This window comes from Panthera leo, chromosome C2 (assembly GCF_018350215.1).
Source record: "Panthera leo isolate Ple1 chromosome C2, P.leo_Ple1_pat1.1, whole genome shotgun sequence".
Taxonomy (NCBI): domain Eukaryota; kingdom Metazoa; phylum Chordata; class Mammalia; order Carnivora; family Felidae; genus Panthera; species Panthera leo.
In genome coordinates this window covers 108,901,578-108,921,506 of record NC_056687.1, presented here as the reverse complement: position 1 = coordinate 108,921,506, position 19,929 = coordinate 108,901,578, and the positions used below count along the sequence as shown (strand labels likewise).

Here is a 19,929-nt window from a genome sequence, read left to right as displayed (position 1 = left end):
ATGACACCAAAGCACAGGTGACAAAAGAAAAAACAGACAGGGGCACCTGGGGTGGCACAGTCGGTTAAGTGTCTGACTTCAGCTCAGGACATGATCTTATGGCGTAGGTTCAAGCCCCTCTTTGGACTCTGAGCTGACAGCTCAGAGCCTGGAGCCTGCTTCAGATTCTGTGTCTCCCTCTCTCTCTTCCCCTCCCCCACTTGTGCTCTGTCTTTCTCTCCCAAAAATAAACATCAGAAAAAACAAATTGGACTTCATGAAAAATTTAAAAATTCTGTGCACCAAGGACATTATCAATAAAGTACAAACACCAACAGAATCGAAGAAAATATTTTCAAATCATGTAACTAATAAGTGATTAATATCCAGAACATACAGAACTCTTAAAACTCAACAACAGAAAAACAAACAACCTGATCCAAAAATGGAGTGGGGGAGATAAGAGTGCGCATCAAATTGTTAACATCAGTAACCTTGGAGAAGAAGGTGCAAAACTGATAGGGGTGAAGATTACTGACGTTTTCTTTATGCAACTCTGTATTCTCTGGCTTACCTCAATGAGCATGCATTTCTAAGGTAACTAGAAAGATCTAACAAAGGGGGAAATTTTGCTACCACTTAAAAAGAAACAATATGCCCATTTCTCCTACTGCTCTACTTCAAGGCTTATGAAAGTCATTTATATAAGTGGCTAAAAGCTCTGGAATATTGTGAACTTGTTCTAGTTGACTGGGTGAGAATAATAACTTCTAGAATTGATTGTCCTCCCCTACAGCAATTTTCCTTCTTTCTTCCTTGTTGAAGAACCTCTATTTTGTTCAGGTGTGCAAGAACCATGAGCTTTAATGAAGGCAGAAGGGGTATTTTGATGGATGTTAGTACAGCTGTCTCCAAAGTACAATTCAAAGGGTCCTCATAACCCAGAGGAGCCCCCTTTTCCCACTATTTATGTGTGTGAGGCTAAATTTTCTTCATGCGTTTCCACCAAAACAATACAACATGCAGATTGAAGGCAGAAACAGATAGGAGAATGCATGTGTTCTATCCAGATACACATTAAAGAGACTTGCAAAGTGAAAAGCAACACTACTGTTTCTCACAAATTTGTTTTGCTTTGAAAAATAGTTTTCGGCGGCACTTGGGTGGCTCAGTGGATTAAGCATCCAACTTCGGCTCAGGTCATGTTCTCACTGTTCGTGAGTTCCAGCCCTGCGTCGGGCTCTGTGCTGACAGCTTGGGGCCTGGAGCCCGCTTTGGATTCTGTGTCTTCCTCTCTCTCAAAAATAAACATTAAGATGAAACCCACATAAACAAAAACTCTATATAGAGTCTTTAGTTTTTAAGCATTCAAAAGAGTCTTGAGCTCAAAGCCCAATTACGCTAATTGATTTATTTTATCGAAGACTGGTTCAGGAATGGACCTGCAGTAACAATTCTGGCCAATGATGATATTTAGTCTTGGGTTGGGGTGGGCATCCTGGAAAGATTTACATTGCTCTTAAAAAGAAGCTTTGTGAGAAGAAACTATGCTTCCTCTGGGCAGGGCTGTGTTTGGAGCTGCTGCCCAAAGCTGCTGTACCTCTGTCTGACCAAGGGGCAACCCGCCCAAGGACCACGCCAACATGCTGAGAACGGTAGAACCCAGGTCTTGGGTGACATCACTGAGCCACTGATTAACCAGTTCTTGAACTGCCCTATCTCACATCTCCTGTTCATGAGAAATGAATATTGTTTTAGTTCGAGGCACTGTTAATATGATTCTGTGGTTTAGACCAGAAAGCAATTTTATTCAGCATTTTGTTTGTTTTTTACCAAATGTTAAGGAGTTAAGAACCAAATGAATAGAATAAAGCACAGAAATTTCCTTTCTATGTTTGCATTTTGTTCATTTATGAATCCCAGGTGCCTTTATCTGCATGCTGTGAATATTGATGAAAATATCATGGCTCATCAGCTCAGACCTTCCCACTGTCAAAAATCCTTTCATGGGCTGAATATTTCCACTCTGCCCAAACAATACCCTGGGTGTGGAATTATAACTAGAGCAGCACAAATTTATCACTACTCTGGGGGACAAATTTAGGACACACATTCCAATAACAGCAAGGAAGTAGGACTACTCCCTTCATAGATGGGGGCACACGTGTTTTAAGACCCTTCAAAATGTGCAGAAGGAAACCAAAACAGTCAACAACTCTATCGCCCTCACTTTACACATAAGGAAATTGAGGCCAAAAAGGCCATGTCACATGACCAGCTCCATAGCAGCAGAAGAGGTGCCTTCAGACCAAGCATGTTAACTATTTATCTTGTCAGCACGACAGGACCTCAAGAAATGAGTTTAATTAAGGCGACTCAGATGAGTCTCCCAGTTTCTTGAAGAATTTAGAGAAGGTAAATGGTATTGTGTAAAAAATGACTTCCCCTTCAGTATCAATCAGTTTCCACACTGTAAATTAAAGAGAGAGAGAGAAAGCAGGAAGGAGCTTAATACCGTGTGTGTAATTGGAACTCAAAAGTACTTGTTCAACTAAACTGACTTGATTACAAAGCAGGATTTGTAATCAAATAAACACTTTCCCAGCTATCTAATCTCTCTTAGGAAACATTAGGCTGCAGTTGGAGACCTCTCAGATTGTGGAGCTAAATTCAATCTCCTCAGAAGAAGCCTGCTCCTGAGTTCATGCAAGCTTAAGTTTCTGTATGTTCTACGCATTCATTTACTTGGGATGAGAGTGAGGAGAGAGCAGAAGGGTGCTAGGGGTAAAGAATGAGAAAGAAAGAAAAGTAGCTTTAAGCCCCAAAATTATAGGAAAAAATAAAATAAAGTCTAATACACACACACACACACACACACACACACACACACACAGCTCAAAATTAACATTCTAGGGAGGATATTGGTCGTGGGTCCTCTGCCGCTTGGCAAGTGAATCTTCATCACTGATGCCGGCCATCAGGTACTTGAGGCCTGTGATCCAGGTGCGGGCCTCCTCAGGGTTGGAGGTGATGAGATCCAGAGACTCCATGTGGTTGCCATGGTAGATGGTAAAGCAGCAGCTGGGATCGAAGTGCCCCTCAGCTTGTCTGTGGAATATTTCAGACTGCCGACCTTCGGTGACTTTGTAAATGGAGTCAATAAGTACTGTGAGGAAAGTGAAATGCAGTTATGTGGCACGTGGAGATATGTACATGTATTAAGAAAAAAATAGCAAAAAAAAAAAAGAAAAAAAAGAAAAAAATAGCAAAATCATCTTAAATTTTAAAAATAAGCATGAACATGGGGCACCTGGGTGGCTCAGTCGGTTGAGCGTCCAACTTCAGCTCAGGTCATTATCTCACGATTTGTGAGTTTGAGCCCCACATTAGGCTTTGTGCTGACAGCTCAGAGCCTGGAGCCTGCTTCAGATTCTGTGCCTCCCCCTCTCTCTGCCCCTCCCCCGCTTGTGCTCTGTCCCTCTCTCCCTCTCAAAAATAAATAAGCGTTAAAAAAAATAAGCATGAACAAACTCACTGTCTGTGAATCATGGTATTAAGTTCAAAAGTGAACTACAAGCCCTGTCATTTCCTGCCATTAGCCCTCTCCACATACCACTCTACCTTCCTGCGCAGCCTGGATAACGCCCTCTCAAGCTTTTAGTCAGGATATGTTGAAATTTATGATAGGAAGACTGATGTATGCATCAGGGCAAAAAGACTGGTAGAAAAAGGAGATTATGAATACATCAAATTTATAGTTTACATATTTGCACAGGGAAAACATATGAAGACCTCGAACCAACCTTGGAGTTTTACAACACATATAAGATGACAGTTAAAAACTGGAAGGGAAAAAACCGAATAGCAGAGCTAAATGTGATGAGCATTTATAGAAAGAATGCTAGGATGATGAAGGTAGAGCAGGGCTTGGAGAGGTAGAGAGAAACAAGGTGGCATCCCAGGAGAAAAAGTGTAAGATACAGAAACATGAGATCCATTCCAGGAATGTTAAATAGGCCATTTACACCAGACTATAAAGCTCAAGAGAGAAAGGAAGCCGGGGATAAAGCTAGAAAGGCTAGATCAGAGAGAGCCTGATATACAAGAAACCAGAGATTGGCATCATACAGGTAAGAGAGCAACACTGTAGGTTTGTATCAGAGAAGCACTAGCAGGGACAATTACTTTAGACTAAAACAGTACTTTCTTAGTTTGCTTGTTTTTAAGCATGAATCAGAAGTGTTGTAATCTTATTGATTTGCTCCTATACCCCATCTTCCCTTCCATTGTGCCTTAATGGCAGAGTCACAATTTTCTTCTGGTATCAACTCATTCCCCAAATGATTCACAGGGAAATGAGCCCACACCCACTCCAGGGCTCCAGTTCTGGTGAGTCTAAGCCATTGAGGTGGCCCCATTCCTATTTCTTATGATTACTTTAGGCGTAGGAATGTAATTCAGTTCTAACCAAGGAGACATGGGGTAGTCTGCTTTGAGGCAAAATTCTGGAATGAAATCCTCTCTCCTGAAAAGGAAGCACCATGTTGCCGCTGCCTTGACTACAGGGCCAACACACTAGGAACAGAGCCAAGAGCACTTGGGAAAACAGAGCTAGAGACTCATGTCCCACGCCTGGGCCTGCTGATCTCTAAAGTTCTTGTTATGTGAGACGATATATTTATCATGTAAGTCTAATTTAGTCAAAGTCTTGTGCTACTTGAAGATGAAAGTATCTTAACAGACAAAAGCAGAAACTAGCAAAATGGAGATTCGCTAGGAAGTTTCTCAAGAGGCCCAAAAGGTAAAGAGACCACAGACCAAAGAGATTCCTATGAAAACAGGAAGGAATGAGATGAGACAGCCATTACACAGGACCCAACAAGGACTTGGTGCTGAATGTACAAGGTGTGGGAGAGAGGGTTTAAGTAGGAGTCAGACCAAAGCTCTTTTGCTTAAAATCATTAAAACAATTTTGTTAATTCACTAAGCAGTTACCGTGCTCAGAATAATGCAATATACTTTAAAGCCCACTGGATTTATGATATCCTTCACCTTTTATAAAAATAAAAATAAAAATAAAAGGCCTCGGGCTATAAAACATCACTAAAAAATATATCATGTCTCCAACACAGGGGAAATATTAACATTTACAGCATTCATGGGCAAGAAAACTTTTATGGAGTGAAACTTCCAAAGAAATAAAAAGGCAAAAATGGTCACTACTTATTCAGTTTCTCTGTATCCTTTAGCAACTGACCCCAAATCTTGTAAAAATATCAAAGTTTCACAGATCTGAGGCTGCCAAAGAGCCCAGCCAATATAACCCATGTATTACTATTTCAAGCCATGAAAAGAATTCAAAGGTTGGTCTTACTTTTTGCCTTCTCACTCTTCCTTGAGGGTCTCCATCGGAGGCGGGTCCGATGTTCATCCAGGTAAAAGAGCCGGACGAGCCCTTTGGTTCCACGTTTCAGTTTGATCATCTGTGTCCCGGACTGCATCACACTCATGCATCTTTCAACTACAAAAGAGATTACAGCACTTTCAGCTCTTACACAATGCACATGCAGATGGGTGTTCAGAAACTTCACTGTCAAATAAAACCTCTGATTTACTCCTAAAGATTTCAAGGACCAAAAGACAAAGTTGGTAAAGGAAATCTAGAAAGAGCTATTGAGGAATTGATTCACCAGTCTTAAGCCAGTGAAAAGCCTTCCTGGTTGAAATAAAATTCTACTTCCAGATAAACAATGCATTAATGCTGCACAGAGCCATCTTTTGTTCTAACCAGCAACATATTTTTTGCTATGAGACTGATCATTTGATACCTGGATTTAAGTTCATAAAGCAATTCTCGGACTTCATATTAAGTCTTGTGAGTTTTTATATAGCCAGTTGTAAAAACATCTTGTAATAATGCTTTCACATACAATCAACAGAAACAAGACCAACAAAATGTTAACAATTTTTGAAGTTGGATAATGGTTACTTATGGGTTCATATTATTAGATTTTTGTGTATATTTGAAAATAGATACATATCATTTTTTAAATGTGATTAGAAAACAAATCATGTTTTCACAAATGAACATAAAACAACTGTTGATTAATGAAATAAACCGCTAAGATTTTCCACCTAGAAGAACAGCTTAGTGATTGAATTCAGGTAATATCCAAATCACTCACTGTCCAAGTTAAAACTATCATTTAGGGGCACCAGGGTGGTTAAGTCAGTTAAGCGTCCAACTCATGATGTCACGGTTCGTGAATTCATGTCTGTACTCACAGTGCAGAGCCTGCTTGGGATTCTCTCCTTCCCCTTCCTACTGTCCCTCCTGCCCATCAAAGTAAATAAATAAACTTTAAAAAATAAATAAAATAAAATCTTTTTTAAAAACTATCATTTAAATTCTCTCTGCTTTGAGATGAACCTTGTTAGAAGTGGGCATCTGTTGGTGTTGCCTGTTTCCCCTTCTTTGGTAACTGGAAATACTCCTTTCCCATTTCATGTGCTTTTGGTGGCCCCCAACTAAGAAATGGGCACCTAACTTAAGCTAAGAAGAAATTTGACTCCCTTCCAAAGAACACAAATCCTGATGTGACCATTGAAAGAAAACAGAATGGAGCCATTTCAATGGTCAAGACTTAAGAGATGCTCTTGCTTGGCCATCCTAAGATGCCATAGTTGTTACAGTTATCCTTGAGGCTGACATTTTCCCTTTGATTCTGTAAGTTATCCAATACTCTTCCAAATACTTTCTCATTATATTAGCCAGAGATAGCTTTTATTTCACCTGCTAATACACAGGCACATATATAACCACTAGAGCACTAGAAACATCTAGTTCTGAGTACCTATCTTATCAAGCAGTATGCTGTCAGAAACAGATAAATCAAACACAGAAAACAGATTCCAGCAACATCAGACTTCAGCTTTTTTGACTAAGTATCTTGCCTTTACTAAGAAAGATAATGTGATCTTAAAGCTTAACACTGTACGTGCAGGGTACTCGCTAAAAGTAACTTCAACGTAACCAACTTCCACTCTTCTTCACATGAAGAGCCTTTTCTTTTCCAAAGAAATTAAGGAGGAACTGCATAGTATCAAGCATCACTTTAAGATTTGATATTGCAAGGAAAGTGAAGTATAGGTTGCTCTTTCTCATTTTACTTGACATCAAATAATAAAAATACAGCTTCAGAAAACAAACACAAACTTAAAGTGTTTAACTTGAAGCGCAAAACAAAATTTGAGATTTGGTTTTGCATGCATTAGAAAAGTCACCCACTACTGAGCACCATTCATTTAGGTAACAGAAGCCAAGATTTGAATTCTTGGCAGCCACACTGACCATCTCACACCAGTAATAAGAGGAAGAATAGAGAGTATCAGTGTATCAAGATAATATCATCAAGTCAAACCAACAAAGCCAAAACTCCTAGAAAAACCCAAGTACTTGACTGACCACTGATTATAATAGGTCACATCAGGGTGCCTGGCTGTCAGTAGCACATGTGAGTCTTCATCTTGGGGTTGTTAAATTCGAGCCCCATGTCGGGTATAGAGATTACTTTAAAATATTTTTTAAAGGAATAATTTTGATTCCAAAACCAGACTTAGACCCCACTAAAAAGGAGAACTACAGACCAATTTCCCTGATGAACATGGATACAAAAACTCTCAACAAGATACTAGCCAACCAGATCCAACAATACATTAAGAGAATTATTCACCATGATCAAGAGAGATTTATACCTGGGCTGCAGGGCTGGTTCAATATCTGCAAATCAATCAATGAGATACATCACATTAATAAAATAAAGGACAAGAACCACATGATCCTCTCAATAAATGCAGAGAAAGCATTTGACAAAATACAGCATCCTTTCTTGATAAAAACCCTCAAGAAAGTAGGAATAGCAGGATCATACCTCAGGGTGCCTGGGTGGCTCAGTCAGTTAGATGACCAACTTCGGCTCAGGTCACGATCTCACAGTTTGTGAGTTTGAGTCACGTGTCTGGCTCTGTACTGACATCTCAGAGCCTGGAGACTGCTTCAGACTATGTGTCTCCCCCTCTCTCTGCTCCTCACCTGCTTGCTCGCTCACTCTTTCTCTCTCTCTCTCTCTCTCAAAAATAAATAAAACATTACAAAAAATTTTTAAAAAAGAAGGATCATACCTCAGGACCATAAAAGCCATATAAGAAAAACCTACCACTAATACCCTCAATGGGGAAAAACTGAGAGCTTTCCCCCACTAAAGTCAGGAACACGACAGGAATGTCCACTCTTAACATAGTATTGTAAGTCCTAGTCTCAGCAATCAGACAACACAAATATCCAAATAAAGAAAGGTATCCAAATCGGCAAGAAGGAAGTCAAACTTTCACTCTTCACAGATGACATGATACTCTATATGGAAAACACAAAAGATTCCACCAAAAAACTGCTAGAACTGATTCATGAATTCAGGAAAGTCACAGAATATAAAATCAATGCACAGAAATCAGTTGCATTTCTGTACACTAATAATGAAGCAGCAGAAAGAGAAATCAATGAATCAATCCTGTTTACAATTGCACCAAAAACCACAAAATACCTAGGAATAAACGTAACCAAAAAGGTGAAAAATCTAGACACTGAAAACTATAGAAAGCTTATGAAAGAAATTGAAGAAAACACACACACAAAAAAAGGAAAAACATTCCATGTTCATGGATTGGAAGAACAAATATTGTTAAAATGTCAGTACTACACAAAGCAATCTACATATTCAATGCAATCCCCATCAAAATAATACCAGCATTTTTCAGAGCTAGAAAACAATGCTACCATTTGTATGGAACTAGAAAAGGCCCTGAATAGCACAAGCAATCCTGGAAAAGAAAACCAAAGGTGGAGGCATCACAATTCATTATTTCAGGATATGTTACAAAGCTGTAATCACCAAGACAACATGGTACTGGGCCAAAAACAGACACTCAGATCAATGGAACAGAATAGAGAATCCAGAAATGGACCCAAAAGTGTATGGCCAACTAATCTTTGACAAAGCAGGAAAGAATATCCAATGGAATAAAGACAGTCTCTTCAGCAAATGGTGTTGGAAAAACTGGACAACAAGATGCAGAAGATTAAACCTGGACCACTTTCTTACACCATACACAAAAATAAACTCAAAATTGGGGCACCTGGGTGGCTCAGTCGGTTAAGTGGCCGACTTCGGCTCAGGTCATGATCTCACGGTCCGTGAGTTCAAGCCCCACGTCGGGCTCTGTGCTGACAGCTCAGAGCCTGGAGCCTGTTTCAGATTCTGTGTCTCCCTCTCTCTGACCCTCCCCCATTCATGCTCTGTCTCTCTCTGTCTCAAAAATAAATAAACGTTATATATAAATAAATAAATAAATAAATAAATAAATAAACAAACAAACAAACTCAAAATGGATGAAAGATCCAAATGTCGGATAGGAAGCCATCAAAATCCTCGAGGAGAAAGCAAGCAAAAACCTCTTTGTCCTCAGCTGCAACAACTTCTTCCTCAACATGTCTCCAGAGACAAGGGAAACAAAAGCAAAAATCAATTACTGGGACCTCATCAAAATAAAAAGCTTCTGCATGGCGAAGGAAACAATCAGCAAAACTAAAAGGCGACCAAAAGGATGGGAGAAGATATTTGCAAATGACCTATCAGATAAACGGTTAGTATCCAAAATCTATAAAGAACTTATTAAACTCAAAACCCTAAAAACAAATAATCCAGTGAAGAAATGGGCAAAAGACATGAATAGGCACTTCTCCAAAGGAGACATCCAGATGGCCAACCGACACGTGAAAAAATGCTCCACATCACTCATCATCAGGGAAATACAAAATCAAAACCACAATGAGATACCACCTCACACCGGTCAGGATGGCTAACATTAACAACTCAGGCAACAACAGATGTTGGTGAGGATGCGGAGAAAGAGAAAACTTTTGCACTACTGGTGAGTATGCAAACTGGTGCAGCCACTCTGGAAAACAGTATGGAGGTTCCTCAAAAAATTAAAAATAGAACTACCCTACGACCCAGCAATTGCACTACTAGGTATTTATCCAAGGGATACAGGTGTGCTGTTTCAAAGGGGCACATGCACCCCAATGTTTATAGCAGCACTATCGACAATAGCCAAAGTATAGAAAGAGCCCAAATGTCCATCAATGGATGAATGGATAAAGAAGATGTGTGTATGTATGTACGTACACACACACACACACACACACACACACACACACACACACAAACACACAATGGAGTATTACTCGGCAATCAAAAAGAATGAAATCTTGCCATTTGCAACCATGTGGATAGAACTGGAGGGTATTGTGTTAAGCTAAATTAGTCAGAGAAAGAAAAATATCATATGACCTCACTCATATGTGGAATTTAAGATACAAATCAGATGAACATAAGGGAAGAAAAATAATATAAAAACAGGGAGGGGAACAAAACATAAGAGACTCTTAGATATAGAGAACAAATTGAGGGTTGCTGGAGGGGTTGGTGGTGGGGTGGATGGGCTAAATGGGCAAGGGTATTAAGGAAGACACTTGTTGGGATCAGCACTGGGTGTTATACGTAGGGGATGAATCACTGGATTCCACTCCTTAAATCATTATTGCACCATATGGTAACTAACTTGATGTAAATTAGAAAATAAAATAAAGAAATGCTCATCAATTAAAAATAAATAAATAATAATTTAAAATACATCATAATAATAGGTCACAGCAATTTTGGAACGGCAATTCCAAACACAGGGTTATGTAATGAAGTAAAGCAGAGAACAAGGAGACTTTGTCTTTGACCTAAATTGGTTAAACTTTAAGAAAATAAAACATCTAAAAGGAAAATTTATTAATGGTAGTTTAGAGCTATGGTCAAGAACACAGAGTCTGAATCTACACAACCTGGGATAAAATTCCAGATCTGCCACTTAACTAGCTTTTTGACCTTGGGCAAGTTACCTAATCCCTGTGCACTTCCATTTCCTTATCTATAAAATGAGGATAGCAATCTTCAAACGTTGAGGACTGAATAAGCCAATTCATGTAAAGTACTAAAAACGGTGCCTGGCATATCATAAACACTATAAATGGTAGTTACAATTATGGTTTTATTATTGACAGAAATACTATGGGAGTCCATAGAGAAAGGAGAACACAGTGGGCTGGAAAGGGGAAAAGTGTGCTAATAACACAGTATCAGTGAATGCCTGGGGACGGAAAGAGTAGAGGTATGCTCAGAGGGTAGGCAATGATGGGTCTCCAACTTTGGAAGAGTGACTCAAAAGGAAAATGACAAGACATATGATTATGGGCTGGATACAACTAGGCTGTAGGGGGTCGGGATGTTGGTAGAATAAGATCTTAATCTATTGGCAGTTAGAGATTCACTAGACATTTCTGAGCAAAAGATGGGCGGGATAGAAACATAATTCAGGAAGATGTCTCTTTGGGAAGAAAGAATAAAATAAATTGTTTAAACAATTTTGGAAATTATGGAAACTGAATTAACTGTACTGTCAAAGATCTAATAGCAAGTGCTACTTATACATCTGACACAGTGTCCTCTACTTTGTTCACACTGCCCCTTCTCTTTCCTTTTCACAGTATCCCCCCACATTTTTTTAACCTAGAATTGAACTGCTATGGCTATAAAATCTCAACACTTTAACAGGGAAAGCATAATGATATAGAAGTGTAATCAGTTATTTGAGCTAATAAATACCACTTACCATTCAGCAAGCATCATTCAGAGAAACCCAAATATTTTAGAAAGTAGTATCCAATCCTTCAATGTGGAAGTGCCTTTATATTATATATTAATATCCACTAGCTTCATATTTATCCCACCAATTCAGCCATGAGCTAAGACTTCAGCTTCATCCACTGCCGTAAACAAGCATATATGATAGAAACATATTTGGCAGAGCTAGGCTCTGAAACAATGTGTTGCTTAAATTGTTTACGTAGCTGCTTTTTGCTTCTTAGCACATAGAAAAGCCATTTAGAGTTAAATTGAAAACTCAAGTTCAGCGGAGTCTTGAGAGTCATCTAAAGTATCTCTCCCTTCCTCAAAACCTCATTGTAGATAACCCATTGAGTAGTAAAGCTAACCAAAAAAGGACCAACCTCAGTCATTCTTTGTAACTCATTCAATGTTGGAGATAAAATATTCTCCCAATGTCATCTAAATCACAAAGTGTCAGCTCAAGCCAACTTCTTTATGTTCTGCCTTCTGTAGCGACAGATAACAGTAGTTGCTACCCACATAGAAGTCATCCTCCAAACACGCCAGATGGGTAGATTCCATAAAATAGGACAAGAAACAAGGGAACAAAGGAAGACTTCCAGTGACAGGTAAACAGGGAAAGAGTTCCAGGGGCTTAGAATGATATAACCTTATCACACACATTCTCAGGGCTGGAAGGTGTCTAGGAAAATCTGCAAATGCAGGTCACAAATGCAGGCAACAACCAACATAAGCACAATCCCTTTGATTCTACATTTTGTCTATGATAGCCTTAATATTTTTAGAAAAGAAGTTTATTTTGATACAGCGCAGCAACATTCAGGAATATTAAAAGAGAAACACCCATAACACACATATTGTTTTTGTCTATTATGCTCCAGACTTCAATATGTACACAAATTTGACATACTGGTTGCAATCATGATATTTAGGTCATTTGGCACGCTGCTTTTCTTCATTTGTATAATAAACAGCTTTCCATGTTTCTACACAGTCTTAATAATTATCATTTTAATGGCTGCTAACAAAATAGCATAAATATTTAAAGAGCAAAACAGATGAGAAGACTATATTTCTAACTTTATTACATAATTAGAGTTTTAAAACTCTTAACAGAGTTTTATCTGTAAAACGAAAGGCGTAACAAAGTGATCTGCAAGGTCCTTTAGAATTCAGTTCTTTAAAAAAGAATTAAATCAATCATTTCTGCCCTTTAAAATAAGTAAATTTCCGTAGGGTTTATTGGCTCACTAAAACCCTCAAGCAGAAAATGCTATAAAAAACATACTTCTGATTTGAAGTATAATAGAGAGTATATATCATTGGAGGAGAGATTCCCAACATTTCCACTAAGTGCATATGACATCTAAGAGGGTTTAACTCTTTATGCCATGCTTGAATTAGAGGTCATCACATTCTGGTAGGAATGTCTAACATATCACCTGATGTGAATTTTTTAATAGCTTTATTGCAGTACAATTTATATACATTAAAATCCACCTGTTTTAAATGTACAATTTAATGCCTTTAGTACATCTACCAAGTTGCGATCTTTTTTTTTTTTTTTTTTTTTTTTTTTTGAGAGAGAGAGCCTGTGCACGCACATGTGCACAAGCAGGGGAGGGCAAAAGGAGAGGGAGAGAATCTTAGCAGGCCCCTGCTCAGCACAGAACCCTAAGTGGGGTTCAATCTCATGACCTGACCTGAAATCAATAGTTGGTCAATTGAGCCACCCAGGAGCCCCACTGATCTTATTTTAGAACATGTCCATCACCCCAAGAAGAAACCTCATATCTACTTGCTGTCATTCTCTGTTTCACCCACAGCCCTAGACAACCACTAACCAATACTGTCTCTATAGATGAGTCTTCTCTGGATATTTCACATAAATGAAAATCTTACATTCTGCAGTCCTGTGTGTCTGGCTTCTTTCACTCAGCATATTTTTGCGATTTCTACAATGATTGTGTTCATTTGTTTTTTGTCTTCTCTTCCCCCCTCCTTCATATTACATTAAACTCTTCCCCAGCCATTCAGGGTAAAAATGATCCTAAACAGGAAACTGGTTGAATAAAATAATATATACATACATACAGTGGACTACTATATAACTGTAGAAGAGAATAAAAAAGATCTCCATAAACTGATATGAAATAATTTCTAGAAGGTATTAGTAAGTGAAAAAGGCAAAATATAAATAAGCATATATATATAGTATGCTACTTTTGTGTAAAAAAAAGCTTGGACTTTTTTTTTAAATATACAAATATTTACCTTTACAAAAAGAAACACAAGAAGGATAACCAGAAAACAATGAAGCTGGTTACCTGCAAGGATGGGAGAATATCAAGTGGAAGGGATATGGGAGTGACCTCTCTTGGTATTCTACATGTTCAAAATTAAAATTAACTCAATAAGAATGAGAAGGAGAGAAACAAACACAGAAAGTAAACAGGAACACAGATGTATACATATTTGTGTATGTATATTTGTATGTTTGTATTTGTATGCATATATGTATACACGCACACAGGGACCTGCATGTATTTCCTAGCGCTGCTCTTTAAAAGGCCAAGAAGAATATATCCTCCCGCACTAATAAGCAAAACCAGGGCCCTGCTCATTCTCTGCTCTAAATGTCACCTTGAGACACTTTCTCACATACGGGGTCACAACCATGTCTGTGTTAAGGCCATATGAGAATATCACTTGCGCTCTTTTGTAAACACATTTATTCTGGGACAATGCTCATCAAACTGTGCATTAGCAGGTTTAAAAAAAGGTCCAGTTCCCCTGCAAGAGAATCTTTCAGCAAAAGATACATGAAAAATGTGAATTGATTTCTTGCCAGCTTCTACCGATTAGAGTAAATCTGAGTGACTGAAAGGGATTAGCTTCTGGAAACAATTTCATTTCTATGTGGAAAGTGTCAAACAATGCAGATAATGTTTCTCTCGAAGGAAGGAAAGGGAGATTTCCTAAAATCATCAGAGCAGAAGAATAGGGTGTTTCATTCTCCACACGGACCAAAACATAATTTGGGACCCATTGCCCAGTAAGTACTGAGACAGCTTGTTGATGGGCCATGCAGCTGGGTCTCAGGGTCAGTCCACAGGTCGGGGGCAGAAGCAGAGGGGCAAGAAGAGTTCTACTTCTGGCTCTGTCACAAACTGGCTGTGTGCATTTCAGAAGGTCAAAGAATATCTCTGAATATCCCACTACCCTCAACCTAAAAATGCATTTTCCTCTAAGTTGTATGAGTCTGTAAAAAAGCTGATCTAGCTTTCACAAGTATTATCTTATCTTTCAAGAAGATAAAATTCTAGTTCATCCAAAAGCCTTTCAGAATAACTTTAAGGAAAAAAAAAAACTGATTAACATCTGGGTAGCTTACCAGAGACATGAATTTTTAAAACGATCTTTATATAAAATATAACTGCTCTTCACAGGAATGGCTTCACTTGAAAAGCTCCTGCTTGCCAGCAATGGAGGCTTAAAGTCAAATCATATCAGCTTATGAATAAATGTGCTTACAAACAACCATGGAGTGTGCTCCACTCTTAAGTCCTGATTCTTCCCAGTGAGGAGCAAACAATGTAGAGTTCATTGATTTTTCTTTCCAATACCTAAATCACTCCTGTGGAGAAGATTATTTGAAAGGTTTTTAGAAACTAATTGGTTGGCAGTAACATTTTGGAATTTGTTTGCAAACTTTATATGCACATAGTCAATATGTTTGCAAAGTTGATAAATACGTATGGGGGATTGAGATCAAAAAGGGTGAAAGGAATTTATCAGTTTTTATATGTCAGAACCTTTTCTTCTATTTTGTTAAAGCCTTCCAGATAACACTGTCTGTTTTAATGAGACCTATTTTGTATTCAACAATTATTTCTGCTCCATAACTGTTAACCCTGGGAAACAAATGAGATACAAGAGAGAACTCATAACAATATGATTTTGTTGGTTTTATTTAATGTCACCCTATGGAGGAGGGGGATATAAGTTAATTTCAAAAATTCTAAATTTAGTTCTGTCTAATATGTAAAGAGTTTTCTGCTTCAATAGAAGAAATGTCAGTGTTGCCACCATTCCACAATATGGCTATAAAATACATACATACTAGATTTTTATTCCATCATTTATTAAGTAATATGACATTGTACTGGATATTTAGAAGAACTCCCAAGCCACAATAAATACTGGCCTTTACTTACAGAGAACATTGCCAACTAACAAGGCTCACTCGTGGTTCTCCACCTTGGCTGTAAATCAAAATCACTGAGGGACCTCCTTAGAAGTGTTGAGCACAAAGCCCTACCACACACCAATTAAGTCACCATCTCTAAGAATGGGGCTGAGCAGGGATTTTCCTGGGAATCCAGAGTGAAGACTATTGACATATTATCTCAATTATTCCTCTAAATATCCCTGTGAAGTAAAGATGATTAAATGTCCCTCGCTGTAGAGTGAATCAAACAGACTCAGAGAAGTGAAGAACTTGTCTGAGATAATAAAGCTAGTAAATGGCAGACAAGTTCTGACACCAGGTACCTTGATTTCCCAGGGCAGTTCTCTCTCCATTTCAGTGCACAGAATGTCTGCCTTCACGTCCTGTCCAGGCCCCTAACTGGCTCATCACTGGTACGTTTTTTAAGCAGTCTTGATTCCAGTGATCTGATGTATAGAAATAAGGAATCAGATTTGCTGACTCCTAAGACCTCTTCTAGCAAATACTAGGAGTCTATAACATATGGTCTAGCTACTAGAAACTTCATGTATCGTGGTGATACTACTTCATGGTAATGATAAGACTGGCAAGTAATATGTAAAATTAACAATAAAATAGGGAGGGGGTATAAAAAAAAATAAGGACAATAAGGACCAAGGAAGGCCGGGGTGGATCGAAGTGAATTCCAGAGGAGACAGAATTTAAGCCTGGCCCCTGAAGATCATAATAAGAACACTTGGTGCATTTTTTTTTTTCCCAATTGTTCTTGTTCTGGGCCTGTGCACATTTTCCCTCCACACTTAGAATGTATAAATGGTAGTTGTAATTATTTTAAATGAATTATAAATACTCTGTTTGCCACATTAAAAAATTAGATTCTATGGGCACCTGGCTGGCTCAGTAGGTAGAGCATGTGACTCTTGATCTTGGGGTTATGAGTTCAAGCTCCACACTGGGTGTAGAGATTACTTTAAAAAACCTTTTATAAATAAATAAACTCTAATTCTGGTTTGTTTGTTTGTTTGTTTGTTGAGAGAGAGAGAGAGAAGCATGAACAGGGAAGGGGAGAAGGAGAGTTAGAATCTTAAGCAGGCTCCACGCCCAGCACCGAACCTGAGGCAGGGTTCGATATCACAACCATGAGATCATGAGCTAAACTGAAATCAAGAATCCGACACTTAACCAACTAAGCCACCTGGTGCCCCTAGACTCTAATTCTTGTTCTTAGTAACTAGAAAGCCAGTTTCACTTATTTCTCACACCTAATCTTCCTGGCTGGTTTCTTGGGTAACACTGGGCAAGGGCAGTTTATTCAGCTATATGAGTAAGACTTAACCTTCCTGGAAGTCAGCAAGATATTGTCTCTCGGTTCTACAAGCGCTGTCATGGCAGAGCATAAAAGTATTTCTAATGGGTATGTTAAAAAGAACAAGCAGTTTACCATATCACACATTAATTTCAAAGTGCTAGCTTATTATTTGATTGGCGGTTAGGTCAAAATGGAAGCGTACATGGCTATTAGAAGACAGAAGTTGAATGTACTCTTTGGACAAATCCAACTTCTCCTAAGGTAGCAACTGGTCCCCAATCTTGGCTTTCTTTAAAATACAGACTCCCAGACTACATCTCCAGAAATTATTGTTTCTTAAGAATCTGCATTTTAAAAGCTCCTCTTCATAATGCTGAGACCCATTTTTGGAGACCACAGCTGGGCACCATCACTTAGCATGGTGGTCAATGGGACCCATTTTCCCAGGCACAGCCCTGGGCCTTAATTCAGTCACTTACGTGAAAGAAGCAAATACTTACTCAGAAGCTCAGTTACCTATTAGGACATTAGCACAAGGTTTTGCCCCCCACTGATAAAATAGGAAACATCCCAACTTAAGCAAGGATTAGAAGATATGAAATTCTGATATTCAAATAGTCATTCACAATTGTTTCTCTATAAACTCTGTCTCCTTGACAGCTGCTCAATACTTCATAATTTCAGATCTGTTATAACTTGTAGGTAGCTGCTGAATAGGACAGAGTGTTAAGCCTTAAAGACCAATCAGCATTTTATCCAGAAGTTGAAAAAACGTCTCTACAGGGTACTGACACAGTGTGTTGCACATAGTACATACACAGAGCAAGTATTTGTTCAGGTGGTTACCGTCTTACTCATTTCTTAAAGCACACCTTCCACCTACCTCCTGCATTTACTTGGATTACATTTTAAAAGAGAATGCCTGTTCTGTATTCCAACAAATTCGCATACCCCCAGAATCCCCAATTCTTACACTTGAGCCCCTATTTCCTTCACTAACTATTGACTAATGGAGTTGATTCCTTTTTTTTGGTCAAAAACAACAGCAGCAACAACAACAACAACAACAACAAAAGACAAAAAAGCTTAACTGATTTCATGCAAACTGTCCTAATTTGGTCCATTGAGGTCCTATTTTAAGGCTCTCCATCAAACAGTGAAATAACAGAAAATGGAACAAGAGATCACATTTCTCTAGAAAACAAAGTATCCCTCCCTCCAAGCCTTTGTTGCTCTCAGGCCAATGGCTTCTCAGGAGGTTTCAGAGACCACCTTCTGAGCTAAAGCAGGCCTGGCACCTTCTGGCCACACAGCCTGTTGGAAATCAAGTCATATGGCATTTAAAACAGGCAACTTATTTCTGGGGCAGGTGTTTTTGTGGGGGAAAAAAAATCCATGCTAAAAAAACATAAAAATAGATATCTGTGTGGTAAGGAAAATGCCTAGGAAAATCCTCTCAGGTTTATGTTTCAAAAGTCATTTGTCCTCATCCAAACCCTGGTCCTAATATCATAAGCTTCCCATTTTTTTAAAAATATAATACCACATAAACCTCATTGAGTAACTGAGTATTCACACAGCCTATTAGCAGCAATTGTGATTGGAATTGCTATCCCTAATCACTGCACTGTAGATCTTAAATCACTTTTTTAAATAGAAAAATCTAAAAATGGGAGAAAATTTTAAAAAAAACCTGAGAGCTTCTTTCAAGCAAAGTTGGCATATATAATCAGAGCAGATGTGCTATAAAGTTTTCTAAATAGTCAATCCCAGAAAAAAAGGCCAGCGTTAAAACCATAACTATCTGGATACAAGTATTCTTGAGTCTCTCCATTCAGAAATAATTGCACACACTAACACACACACATGTATGTGAACATGAGCATTCATGTACTTCTTTAGCAGTGCAAGGGTGACTACCAAGCGAGAATACAGAGTTGAGAAGTGACACAATTACCCTATGTTTGGTGGAATGATTCAAGTAAATCTTGGGAAGCATCCAAGATTTGACCATGAAAAAATGTCATAGAGGGCAGAGGTAATGTTAGGGATGGGTCACACAGCACAAGTGGCATTGACAAGAAGAAGCAACTGGAAGCAAAAGTTTTGATGGTGAAAAAGAGTAACATCAAGAAAGAAAAAAGATAAGAAAGAGCTGTAGCCCAGGAAAAAAAAGTAAGAGGTGGGTAGGAAAAATGATGACCCCCTGATAGCCATCTTAATGTCAGAAGCATAGGTTGTTGGGAGAATCATATCTGACATGGTAGGTCAGTGAAATATAGAATATATATTTCAGCCACTACAGGACATACAGTTTTTAACAGCTAGGCAATGCTGCATAACAAAGTCTGTCCTCCTAGAAGCTTTTTCAGAGTATATATAGATTCCACACATTCTATAATGTAAACAAAAGACAGAAGTCCTAATGGAAAAGATGATAAATTTAACACTGTGTAAATCATAAACAAAATTCAAAATAAACAACAGACTAGAAGAAAATATTTGCAAACATACATAATAAATGAAGGACTAATATCTATGATAGAAAGGGTTCCTGCCAGTCAGTAAGAAAAAGACAACAAGCCAATTAAAAATAGGCAAAAAATATATATTTA

At 38.4% G+C, this 19,929-nt stretch overlaps 1 protein-coding gene across 1 annotated transcript in view; it reads right to left on the bottom strand.

The window, feature by feature from the left end:
* Positions 1-19,929, bottom strand: part of PLCH1 (phospholipase C eta 1) — a 190,532-nt gene that overhangs the window by 84,889 nt on the left and 85,714 nt on the right. Inside the window, exons 4-5 of the mRNA XM_042955821.1 lie at positions 5,354-5,500; positions 2,902-3,145 (exon numbers count right to left, since the gene is read on the bottom strand). Of these exons, the coding sequence (XP_042811755.1) occupies positions 2,902-3,145; positions 5,354-5,500 (391 nt within the window). The remainder of the gene's footprint in view (positions 1-2,901; positions 3,146-5,353; positions 5,501-19,929) is intronic.